Consider the following 13,643-nt stretch of genomic DNA (forward strand, 5'->3'; position numbering starts at 1 on the left):
TGCGGGAACGCAAGAGTATTTGCCAGCTTTTAATAATAACTTTCATATTATGCAACTTTTTGCGGATTCGTGAAACAAATTAAAATCGAGGTATGTAGATAAATATAGTCAGAGTGCATATTATAATAAAAGAATACATTCGCGGCTGTACGAACAAATAAATTTACCCAAGTAGCTTATGCAATATACTAAAATGGTAACTGACATACCGTCGTTGTACAATAAAAATGCACTTTTTCATAAACGAATTTTCACCTTTTTTTCTTTCCGAATCGCACGTTATTTATACCGAAAAATTATTGTTCATACGAATTTTCATTCCATAGCCACGTATAATGTATATATAATATAAGTTGTTTGTCGGATAGTTATTTTTTTTTTTTGTTATTTTCTTCTCTTCTAGAAATAACTGATCGCTAGCAAAAATATAATGATAATTGTATTAAGGATAACGAGAAGCAAACGGAATGCGAAAGCGGTAGGAAATGAACGATTTGACGTAGGGTTTGAACGAGGAGCGATGCGGAGTACGGGATGATTCGAACTTGCTTCGCAAACTAACGCCTATAATCTTCTGCCTGATTAGCCGGTCGGCGGCCCCCGAGTATACCCAGCCTCTTGGGGCTTATTCAACTTACCCTCGCTTCACTTACATCACGTTTATCCGTGTACATACACGTCTGTAGAACTGGATCGAAACTGAGGTCGCGTGTCCTATACGCGCCATTTGAGCAGCTAGATCTTCTCCTGCGTGTGTACATACACCGCATACATATGTATAGGTTATACACTAGACACACACACACACACACACCGCACACTCGTTCGACGATGCTCCATTAACGGATTAGGTGCGAATTTTACTGCGGTTCTAGCTCAAGGCTTATGGATGGATTTGATGCTCATCTTTTTTCTCTCTATACCTGCTTTTCTTTTTTCGAAAAATGCTTACAAGAGCTTGCGGGCTTTAGAAACTTTTGCTATTTCCGTATACGGCGTAAATCGGTACAGAAATGAACGCGGAAATGTGTCGATCCCTTGACCAATCTGAGAGGGAACGTAAATATTTGAAAAAAAAAAGATAGTAAAAATTCACACTGGCGAATAATAATCGCACTTTTATCAAAATACCTATAGAACGTAACGCATGCGTATTACGGACACACTATATACGGACCGAAGATTCGTACCTATTCGATGTGCAAATCAACCGAACGTACAGAGTCTGGTAATTGGAAGCTGTCCATCTCAATGAACCTGCGAGTTGAAGAGGGGAGAAGTCCACTGCTTGCGTACAGTGGGAATCATAAATTTGTTCTTGACATTTCGATTCGAAATAATATTAATAGGTATAGATCTAGGAGAAACAGAGACACGACGGTCTCTTCAAGCCGCTAATTATTTGTTTCGATCTATCTCAACAAATTCATGATTAGTTTGCCATAATTTAAAAAATAAAATAACAACAACAACAACAACAACAACAACAACAATAATAATAATAATATCTGAAACAAAAATAATTTTTTTTGGCTAGTCATCTCCTATATGATACTCTGTTCACTGCGTAAATCCGGATTTTTTAAACTTTCTATGTTTTTCGTTTAACTCGAGTGCGTCAGGGGGAAAATGAAAATAATTAATGGGTCTTATAACTCAAGTGTCGTGAAGTTTAAAGCCCTTGAAAGAAAAAGTTTATCCAGATTCTTGCTTTCTGATATCTGCTCTAATACTTAGGACGAGAGATTATAATCACCACGAGATGTTTTCACGTTGTGTGTAAATATAGATAAACTAAATATTATTTATACATGCACGAGCCTGTGATAAGGAAGGCGAGAAGATAGTAGAAGACCAGAAAAATTACTTCAACTTTTCACTCTAGAGATAAAAATCAAATCGTAATAATAACAACCGTTGTATCGCGAAGAAGTTGTGGTTGAATCGAGACGATTTTACATGAAAAAAAAAAAAAAAATCATTACGCGCTGTTCATTAAGTTTATTGATTATACATGGAAAGAGGAGAAAGAGAGAGAGAGAGAGAGAGAGAGAGAAACGTGTGTACGGTCATCACGAAGACACACACACGCGCACACTGGGCGTAATACACTGAAATATTCCGCTCGGTATGATAAATCGCAAAGTTTAACGGCGCAACTGTCTCTGTATGGGTATAATAAGGCACATATGCGAGGGTCACGATTGACCTCCGCAGGATAATGATCCAGTTAAAGACAAGAGGCCGTTTACGTGCGGGTATATTATATATAGACATACATAAATGCGGCGACGTAATCCAGTGGAGTGGAAAGCTCGTAGAATTACTTATAAATCGTACGTACATGTACGACAATATACATATTTATAGCGTACCGCGAGCTTTTACGGTTCACGTATAATGACAATAATAATATTAGCCGGAAAGTACGTCAATCGATGCCCCATAAACGCGGGATATAGCCACGTGTATTTCCGTTAAGTGTATCACCCGTTTGAAAAGGGCCACGTGAAAAATACCTTTTCGCGCCTCGCGTATATATGGATATAAAAACACTGCGGTGTGCGATCACTGTAAGCGTTGAGTGGGCGGATTTGTATAAAAATTGAACGGTGCTTCACGCCTGATGTTTCATCTTACAGCGACGAATTTCCGTGAATCACACGATGCGGTTGCGAAAATCTAAAAACTTGTTCCGAGCACTTTGAAAATGAGTTTCCGTGCGGTTAACTAGCGCTGTTGATCACTGAGGAAAGTTCGCTTTGTATAGATCGCGAAGGCGCGACAAGGGTAGAAACGCGGTCGAGTCAGTTGGACAGGTTAGATATTGCAGTAGTCATTAGGAAAGGGGATATTTTCACCCGGAGTTCTGAGAGTGGTTTCGGGTCTGAGTTGAGTGACTTCTGAATTTTTAACCCTCGAATTAGCGCCGTTGAAAAGTGCTAAAGCAAACGGGAGAACCGCCTAAATGCAAGCCGTCCGTTGATGGGAGCGAAACCGTCTTGATTTTAAATTAACAAACCTTCCGGGGTACGAGTTGCATTGCCAATGTTTCGGTAGTGAGACGAAAGTGCTGCTAATGTACCGAAACTTTTACCATCCGTTGCCGTACTCACGATAAATCATTCAGTCAAAACTTCAAGTCGGTTGTTCCTTTACAAAGAAAGGAAAAAAAATTGACATGTTTGGACAATTTTCATCACGGAAAGATAAGATGACGTAAAAACTTTGTCAAAAACTTTTCAAGGGAGTGATTTTTACAGAAATTTGAAAAAATATAAGCATGCGATAAAAGATAATATTCAAAAGTGATACCGAATCAACCGTAAACGCTGTAAATCGTAACGATGATCAATGGCAGTTTAAAAATGTTTCGGGATCTGATTCGCCAATGATTTTTCAACGTCACTGCGTAGATACGTATTGCTTTTGGCCGGTACGTCATGACCCAAAAATCTATCGAACAGTCGACGTGTGCCGAAGGAAAAAGCGTTATTACTCACCTGATAAAGTATGTCCAAGGAAATCGGGTAGATCATGTGCTCGATGATGACCCTTAGAACGGTATTGGGTCCACCCTGAGTTTCTCCACCCTGACTCTGAGCACCCTGTCCTTGAGCCGCCTGAAGTGCGGCCTGAGCATTAGCGTTCTGCAACAGAAATAGGTTGGGCAAAATTACTCTTGAGTGAGGGTTGATCGGAAGCGAAAATTTATACCATAACATTTATTTTTACGGTTCTTTCGCTCGGCCGAACTAACGCCCCCGGAGGGCGATATCGGCGTGACGCGGCGAGCTGCACGCGATGATAAATAACGCCACCGGCACCCTTTCTCCTCACGGTCATACCTACGTAACAACGCATCCTCCGGAATACGGATAGGCAACGTTTTACTGCTGGAGAGAGCGAGAGTGAGAGAGAGAGAGAGAGAGAGAAATTCCCGCGAACCGGGGAGGCTAAGTGTCTACGTGATCAGCGGCCCTCGATGAGGGATACTACAAACAAACAGCTGGTGAACATTCCCACCACCGACTATCTCACGCCACTTCCACTTCCATTCGGTGTTTGTTGGTAGGTATACATAACGCGGACGGATTCGGGATAAGATCACCCGTAACTGAGAGGATTTCGCCTTGTAACGACGTTTTCGCTGCTTGCGCTCAAGCGGCTTGAGAATCAATGGGCTTCGATGTGAGGATAAAACGTTAAGAAAGGAGGATAAATCAACCAGTGACAGTGAATAGAGTCGAAACATCCCTCGATACTGCGTGATGTGGTAGATGTTTTAATAACACACGATAAGCTTACAACTAAAACCTTAAAAATGATTCATCACTTTACCTAAATTTTTACTCACGATTAGACGGTTCAACAGATTCTTCCTCAATGCAAACGTGAAATAGCTTGAAATTGGTATTTATATTTCTACGAAAAATTTAATCACCGTTTTTATCGTGAATTAGTTACGTTGCTTGAATACTGGGGGTTCGGAGTTGGCAACAAGGAAGAAAAGGAGGAGGAGGAAGAAGAAGGTATTTCTGTATAGCAAACGACGACTAAGAGGGGTTAAGAAAGCACGGACCATTTGAATACCTGATTCCTCCCGCAACTCGACCGCGATATTCTCTCCTTCCCCGCCTCTCAATTCGTCCCAAGGAGGGATTCTACCGCCTGTTTGCCCGAGGAGGCCGCATCAATGAGTGCTTTGGCGGTAAGATGGGGTCTGGTGGATATTTAAATTGGTCGCATATTAAGCGTAAAAATGACGCCCCATTATACTTTATAAGTAAGAGTAATGGCCGGGGACAATATTGGGTTATTAAACTAAACCGCTAGCGAGAGTCGCAGCACGGCTCGTTTCTACGCTGGATAACGTTCCTCCCGCAAAGGTACACCGAAATGAAAATAAAAGCATCATCGACTAGCAGCCCTATAATACATGTGTACATTACATTCCGGTTATTTCAATAATTTCATCGATCGTCGAAAGCTAACCGAACTGGATTTTCTCAATATCTCGAGTTACAGAGGTGGTATACACGCGCTGAAAATTAGCCAAGAGACGGTAATTAATCACGTAATTAAACTGCGGATGGCCAGATTGCCGCATCTCGCGTATACAAGGGAGTGCGCGGCCTAATTTTCGAAAGGTTCATCCCCGGGCCGGAATCTTTTCTCCCGGGGCACTAAGGGTGGATAAGATTCCCCTCCGAGCAGCAGCCTACTTCGTCGGGTCTTCCTGTCTTCTTGTCGCGCAAAAGACTCGCTCAGTCATTTCGATCACGTGACGCGACGCGAGTAAGCGGTACCAACTGCCACGAGGTAGAAAATTAACCGAGTTCGCGGGGCGCTAAATCAGCGCAAGCTGTGCTCGGAATCTTATTGAATTAGGAAAACCACTAGACTATTATACGATGGTAGCTTTCGGCGTGAAGCGACGCCGTATGGACCGAGGGAGGATACGTTCAATTTACAGGAAAAAATATACCGAAAGAAGTGTTTTTCAGATCAGAGCAACGCCGTTTATTCCATTTAAATCAACTCAAGTAAATTTCCTTCTCCATAATTGATGAGTTCAAGCAAACTTTTACTCGTCTCGCTGTCTTAGATGACATAGCGAAAGAATTTTTACCGGAACTACGAGCGTTTTCGATCACTGTGTAGCGCCTGGTAATAATAGAATTTCGGTAATGCTAAAGCTGCGTATAGCTGGGAATAACCCGAAACGAAAAGTGGGAGGGAGGCTTTCGATCGCCTCTGCATCAGCCTTTACCGCAGTATCGGTATGGTGGAGGTTGGGGGTGGAGGAGGCCATTAAAAATGCAGGGGCTGGAAATTGAAGTTGGAAGTCGAGCGCAACAAAAACAATGACATTATCCCCTGTGTGCGAGCCCCGCGTGCCGCTCGCTGGCTGCTGTGTCGATCGTATATCGGTAATTTAATTTGAATTTGCCGTTCCGTTTGCGCAACCGTTCGGGCATTGTGTTTGTTTCGAAATGACTGCATTGTTTCGCCCTGCCTTTTATCAGTCCCGCTTTTAACCCGCACGTATAGAGCTCTGCCCGCTACCGATTTCCGCATTGCATCTCCGCGCTCCTGATATTTCGACCTTGCGGTTCATGTGCGACCCGAAAATGAGAAAATGAGAAAAATTCAACTAATTATCGAATAACGCGCCGACGAATCAACCAAGAAACGTCTGTTGTACGAATAGAAAATTTTTACCTTTCAGGAATAACTATACGGAAGAAGAAATTTCTGCATAATGACTTTTGTTCGAGCCCGCTAGTGTCTTGGAGGGCCCAAAGTCTTCAGGTTTCGATGTTTGGGTGACGAAAGCAGTGAGTTAGTTGAGAAAGAGCAGACAACCATATGTTGCAAATTTACGGGGTTTAGAGAAATAGAACTCTGCACTACTCGCTAAGCTAGCTAGAAAATATCAGGAACGAAAATTGAAGACTTTTTATGTAAAAAAGACAAGTGTCTCTTGCCTCTTTGTGCCCGTAAAGAGAGCCTGCATATGCCACTTCTTTGAAAACATCTAGAGTCGGTTAGAATCGAACTAGTATCAGGTCAACACCAATTATTCACAGCAAGCACATCGTGAATTATATGCTTTGTACATTTTCTATGAAATTTCCTATCGAATTCAGATACTCATTAAACTTCAAAACATGAACCCATTAAAGCTCGGGAAAAAACTGGGTCAGATAGAAAACCTATGTGGAATTTTTTCGTCAGAGTTCAATTTTTCAGTGCAATAGTTCTTATGATGGAAATTATGGAGAGTTGTAAATTTATTCGGCACGATTTTACACTAACAAACTGAACTCTGACAAAAAATACGGTACATAGATTTTCTTCATCATTTTTCTCGTAAAATCAATTGGCGCAGTCAGTGTTTCAAACTAACGACTTTCAGCATAATTTGTTTCAATAATTTTTTACATACAATTGCAAATGACATGACAAAAAATACGTTTATTTCATTTTTTCATTTTGCTACGAATAGAATAGTTAGTTAGTTTGATGCTATCTGACCCAGTTTTTTCCTGGGCTTTAATGGGTTAAGAACCCACTGCGCTTAAGTAAATAGTAAAATATCCGTTAATTATAAACACTAATTAGTACAACGTGGTTTCAAATTTATTAAAAACCAGTGTCCGTACCTCGCGTATATGTTTACACGCAGAGCCAGTCAGCTCAACATTCTTTGTCCGAATGGTATACCTAGTGTAAAAAATGGTAGTTTTGAAATTATCAAAAGTTGTCTAATTTGTACTATTACAGAGAAATTTTCATAGTCAAATTGGAAATTCCATATCGGGTATGTTAGATTAACACCAAATTATAATCTGAACAATTTCACCCTGTATTTTTATCACAGTGTTGACTTTTTTTTGCGAAGGGTTAGACAGGCACGGTAACGATTGAGATTATACCGTGTGAATAATCTATGTTTATATAGAAAGATCTTGAATAAACTGGAAATGGGTTCAATGTGTCCAAATTCAACCTTGATTTACATCACGGATAATTTGTATTCCTGGGTCCGAAGAATTTGACATTTCGAAAAAGAGGATCCCTGTACCATCAAACCTATCTATTCCCAATTTTTTAAGGCAAACCTCGCAGAATATTTTTCAAAATTTCACGATAAGCAGTACCTAACTATGCTACGCGATTGTGACAGGCGTAAGAGATTGGAATTATTTTGGAATACGGTGAAAGTAGAGCCGGGGGAAGATCGAGGAACGTCTGTTCGGGTGGATGTCGCGCGATACGTGGTTGAACAAACCGTCACGTCGGGACGTTGACTAATGATTTTCGTTCCCGCAACGCGTGATCGTGAGAGTATCAGCCACCCAAGTAATTGACGTCCACGAGGCAGAGCCGGAGTAGTACAGGTATCCAGTTTTCTGAAAATCGTTGCACTCCGTTACAAGCCACAGAGTAAACTTCTCGCGGAGCCAAAATCTCTTTTGCATAAGTCGGGGGAGAAGACGAGGGAGGAGGTTGGCACACCTATATCCGTAAGTGCAGCAGCGAGACGGCGAAGTTTTCTCCTCATCACAGGGCATGAAAAGTTTGGTAGGCAGGTAGGGCACGAGCTACTCGGAACCTTCTCCTTTACCGCATTCAGACTCGAGAGACCCTCGACTCTCGACTCTCAACTTTAACCATGAAACGCGAAGACCCGACGGTAATAGCCGCCAATACCAAGACGTCGGAAACGGTTGTTAGACGAAGCGATGCTCTTCTGGCTGCAACGCGTTGCACCTTATACGCGTACACAGTGCGGGGTCAAATTTCACTGCGAGCTTCCGACCGACTTTACGGGCTTTGTAAACGATGCTTCAACCTAACCGGGGACAAATTTTCATCGAGAGATGCACGCGATACGTCAGACGCATCCATGGGCAACTTGGGGTTGTTACAGAGTATTTTTTTTTTTCTCCCTCCTTTTTTCACTTTGTTGTTGCCCGTGTAATCCTTCTCTGACGACGTCGTTTCGCTCCTGTACATTTCCATTCTCTGCGGTCCAAGCAGTTTCGTATAATTGCGGCATAAACGCAACCCCCGCACCTTTTTTCTGAGGTTCCTAGCTCCAATCTTGGAGTTTCCGAGTGGTGCAACATTCACCATGATGCCAAGCTGACATTTCTTTGAGGAACGCAAATTTGTGATAAGAAATCTGTAAATCTATTTTTATTGCTTTTCTTCTGGGCTGTTGGGAAACCTTTACTGCAGATATGTCTGAGTATTTACTTATGGAAAGCGAACCGAGGAAACAAGGATTGGAGGATTATGAAGAGTATATCGTGAATGGAGATGGATTAACGGTGGGCTATTGTCTCAGTTTCTCGTTTGTCCCTTCATTTCAATTGCCAACGTCTCAGAACCGAAGGTTGATTGTACGAGAGCCATGGCACAAGAAGCTACGACGGCTTAAAACTAGAAGTACAGGCATCGCGGACCAGGTATTATCTGAAACTACGACTTGTATAATCGCGGAAAGTTTCGAAGTAACAAACCGGTTTTACAACCGTCCCTCTGTTTTCATCAGCAAAGTATATTAAAGCGAAGGCGTTACTTGCATTTCAGTTTACCGTACCGAAGGCTTAATAATTCAAAGCCAACACGGAATGACTCCGGGCTATAAATTCCATAAATACACAAGTACGGGAAAGAAACAGCTCTCTGCTTTGCTTCGAGATGGATTTGCGATATCGTGACTGACAATTAGGCAGAAATACGCGCGAGAACTTCGACCGTGACGATACAACTGCAATAGGTACGATAACTGTGGTGACGCTAAGTAATTACATTCGGAAACTCCCTCTTTCCACTTCCTGCAGCTCTCTTCCCAACCTACCTTCCTTCTCCTCCTCCTCGCTACCTGCGAGCTATAGACCGTTCGCCTCGGGTGAAACGGAGAGAATATCTCGAGCCAAGTCTTGGATGTTAAGGCCCGTAGGGTGCGAGTCTGATAGAAGGGAGAGGACTACTTCTCCATCAGATCAAGACGTGTGACTCGAAGATGAAATTGGTTCCCTTAACCGTCGGTATAACATAAGATGTACGTCGGGGAATGTTCGTGACTTTAAGTTACGCCGAAGTGTTTGTCTTTGAAACTCATCAGCAAATAACGCGAAAGCTTAAAATGGTTGATGGGTAAAGGAATGGGAAGAAATTCTTTTCTACCAAGATTCGAAAAGATCCTAGGGAATTATCAGACCCACCGTATTAAGTAAATCCGAAACTTTAGGAGGGAATGGAAATCGGTTGGACGGTCGTCGGCGTACCGGATCGAGAAGGCACGTGGCTGAGAAACTGCAGGATCAAATCTACCGTTTGCAAAGAGCCGATATCTGGAAGGATCAAAATGGGGCGTTTAAGCGAGCGCCAATTCGCAGTCGGTGGGTATCGTGGCCAGCGATCAGATCAGGGAGGCGGAGAAGGATGCGTTATACCCTAACCTGTAGAGTTTATTGGCTTTTCTTTCATTCTATCCTTGGGAGTGGGTTTCGGTTAAGATGAAGGAAATGAAGAAAAAAAAAAAAGCGAATGGAAGAAAGGAAAAAATCGGCAGGCAGTCATGCGACTACGGTAATGAGCTACGAAGAATCGAGGGTGGGTTTAAAACCTAAACTGAAGAGATGCACTTGAGAAAGGGATTATTAAAAAGAGGCCAGAGCCTCCTCCTTGAAGAGGGCCAATTGGGGAACATCGGGGAGCAGGAATAAAAACGAGAGTAGACGGACCGCCACCCCTGCGTATACATACGCAAGTATATACGGGGTAAAAAAGAAGTAATATTGGCTATAAATTACTTTTCCAATAATCTCCCCCTCACCCTCTCGCGACTTATTTATTCAATCCACTGTATCTGCGCATAAATTGATTCCAGACAGGTGGGACGAATTATTTAAGCAAAGATATAAATCTCGATTCCTCCTTCTCCCCCGAGCCTCGATCCCTCATCCCCATCCCCCGTTCTCATTCACCAGAGTTTGCTTGACTTTCTCGGCTGGACGAAGACGAGGGGATGTCGACCCCTGTAGGAGAATCCGATCTGCCCCCAGAGCTCGGATCGAGCCCGAAGAAGCTGCCGTCAGACGTTAACGATACGGCAGAGAAAATCGGATTTATCTACACTAGTCAAATGAGGGAAAGACCCTCTTGATGCCTCGTTCTATCCGCCCCCTTAATTCTGCCGAGAGATCCTTGTTCGTTCTACGGTCGTAGAAACGCGAGATCGGGATGACACGATCCCAGGTTTTGGCTTTTATTAAATTTTTATCACCTTTTATATCCCGCTATAAACTGATTCACCTTTAACCCCGCGGCAATAACAGCAATAACGTCGGGGTGAACACGTCACTTATCCCATCCACCATCCACTCCAGACGCTGGCACGTATCCAAATCGCCCCGTTCAAAACGCGTTTCCCCGTTACCGTTGCGCCAGATATTATTGTCCGCAATGAATATTGCCTGTCTATTCTCGGCGATATCATTATTTAGAAGACTGAGCCATCGCGGGTACCGACCTCAGCCTTTCCTCGCTTGTACATTTATTATCGCATGAATTATTCAACACCCAGAGACATCAGAGTCGAGTGTCAACCGCGTTTCTCCACCGCTGTGCGCTGCAGACACTTTCCGCGATCGCGTCCACTTACCTCTTCAACTCCTCCTCACGTCTTCTCCGACTTATACTCGGAGAACGAAAACGTTACCCCCTCGTCTTGTGCCACCTTCTGCATCGTGCGTTCGCATCGAGATGAATACGAAAGAAGCGAACCGCTGAATTCAACCTTAACGCGTTTCGTGGAATACTTCAACGCATTACTTAATTGGTTTTCTTCAGTGGATCACGCAAGAAACTTAGACGATTCGCTTCTCTTTTCCACTCCCTCATCCCGCCTGAGTTTCCGTCAAAATTTTTCAATAATCACTCAGACTTGTCGATTTTCACGAAACAATATCGCGACAGTCGTCAAAAGATGACGATATTCATTTGTCGCGAAATAAATTCGTGCCTTTCAATAGATGGGGTTCAATCCCAGAATTTGCAATTTTCCCGAATTCTTCGACAACCCTGCCATGTTTGGAATAAGAAAAAAAAAAATAAAAAATCCATCAAGTTGTCGAAGCGGCGTGACGCATTTGAAGAATTTCCGAAGGTATGTACCATGCGAATCGCGGTTCATTCGTCAGGTAATCGACGGCATCAATCGGGATTCAGGAGGAATAGATCAGACGAAAAAAGATCGGAGTAACGCGCGTGTAAGAAGTTTCGGGGTCGGCGGCAGCATACGTGGAAAGCATATGTAACCGCTCGAACTGGGAAAGATGATGAAGACTCACGCGTGCCGTGGAAATGTGCCTATCATCCATTAAACACGCAGGTCCCAACCATAACTGGTAAAATATACACGGATGCGAAACCGGAAGAGCGCGTATCTCGTCCGCGAAGCTTAACCGTCCTTTGGTGAATTTTATAGGCCGGCGGCACGTGTTCCAGGCTCTCGGTTTCGAACTTGTTACCTAACAGAGGTCGGCTCCGGCAATGGCCTCAATAACGATCAGGAGGGTCGTCCGATAGCGTAAGACGTGTTAATTTGGGCCGCGTTCAAGCATTCGGAAGGAAAAGTAGGCGGAAATGGCCGGTTAAGATCTCGATAAAAGCAGCGCCGATCTTATCCCTCCTCCTCTTTCACCCTCTGTAAAAAAAATAGGGTATTTAGGGGAAACGCGAGTACCCGAGTTGAGGTAATCGAGCCCTCGGATGCTGCAGCAGCGGTTTTCGCAGCGGCGATCAGAGGCTGACCCGGAGAGAAGCTGGCGCGAATCAAATATAGAGGGGTTACGGAAGGCTCGCTACTTTCGTCCCTCCTTTTCTCCCCCGCCAATTGATAAATTGGGACGGAGAGCCGACGGCCTGGAAGGAAGAGTCGGAGCGAGAAACGAGAAACGAGAAACGAGAAGTGAGAAGGCGGACCACCGACGCCCTGCATCGTTTTTCCACCAAATTGCTGCCTCTATTATTAAAGAGGCCGAGAGTAACTTACGGCTCCTCGAGGAATGGGGAGTTGAATAATAATCCGGCCCTGGTAACGCGATGGTTAGTTTGAATTAGGTTCATCCCCTCGTTTTATCCCCTCACTCACCGCCCCGCGATAGTTCGCCCCACGAATTTATATCAGTCGTTAATGGTCAATGAGACTGTTAATCCCAACTTCGGGATGCGCCGTGCGGTGCTTTGAGAAACGAAAAAATTAACTGTCTCCAAATCTTCTCCCCCAATAATGAACTCGCAAACGTTTGAATTTGGAGGTTAATATATGTGGGTTTGGACTACGTTGCAACGACTATGCGCTTGATCGGTGAACAACTATTGATAGATTTCCAATTGTGAACCGAAAGGAGAATGAGAAAGCATTTGGAGAATTCGATTGGGGTTTGGGTTAACTGGGAGAAAATCGACTGATCTATTTTGATCGAGTAGTCGGTATTTCGCTGGCAATTTCTCACATTCGTTACTGCGTTGAAATAATTTCGGTTCAACGGTATCGATAATTACCGCACGAAGGTAATTCGAGGAGTGAGAATTGACGAAGAAGACATCCTGCGACGTCGAGAGTTCAAATGTGACAATGAGAAAATTCCTGACATATTACGGAGAGGTGCGCAGTTACAGCGGAAGGCGTTTCTGCATATGCGTTCAAAACACGTGAAAGGATATTTGAGAATAACGGGGTAATTTGGATCGACGTGGGAAAGGCGAATATGCGAGTTGCATCGCAGTGCAGCAAGTGGGAGGAATATGGCCAATGTCACTTTGGCGTGTCTGGAGGTCCGAGTGAGAGCAATGCGTACATAAATTTACAAGAGAAAGAGGGAGCGAGAAATAGAAGTTGAATGAAATCGGGGGAGAAAGGACAGCTGCGATGGGAATGAGAACACGCTTTCGGTCGGGAAAACGTTTATTGAATAACATTACAAACGGAATTCGAACCTGTTCAAATGATGGAGTAGCTAGCTCCCGGACCAGACAGACACCAAAACAATCAGTCTTTCCATTTTTCTTTCTCACTTTCCTGTACAGTTATTATTTTCATTTTGCCCCTCGCTGTG

General features: G+C 43.5%; 1 protein-coding gene across 10 annotated transcripts in view; it reads right to left on the bottom strand.

Moving 5' to 3' along the window:
- heph (polypyrimidine tract-binding protein 1 heph) overlaps positions 1-13,643 on the bottom strand; it is a 358,510-nt gene that overhangs the window by 23,502 nt on the left and 321,365 nt on the right. For all 10 annotated transcript variants that reach the window (XM_069135784.1, XM_069135783.1, XM_046623389.2 and 7 more), the window contains one exon: positions 3,504-3,650. In XM_069135784.1, the coding sequence (XP_068991885.1) occupies positions 3,504-3,650 (147 nt within the window). The remainder of the gene's footprint in view (positions 1-3,503; positions 3,651-13,643) is intronic.

The sequence above is a fragment of the Neodiprion pinetum genome, chromosome 4 (genome assembly GCF_021155775.2).
Source record: "Neodiprion pinetum isolate iyNeoPine1 chromosome 4, iyNeoPine1.2, whole genome shotgun sequence".
Lineage (NCBI taxonomy): Eukaryota > Metazoa > Arthropoda > Insecta > Hymenoptera > Diprionidae > Neodiprion > Neodiprion pinetum.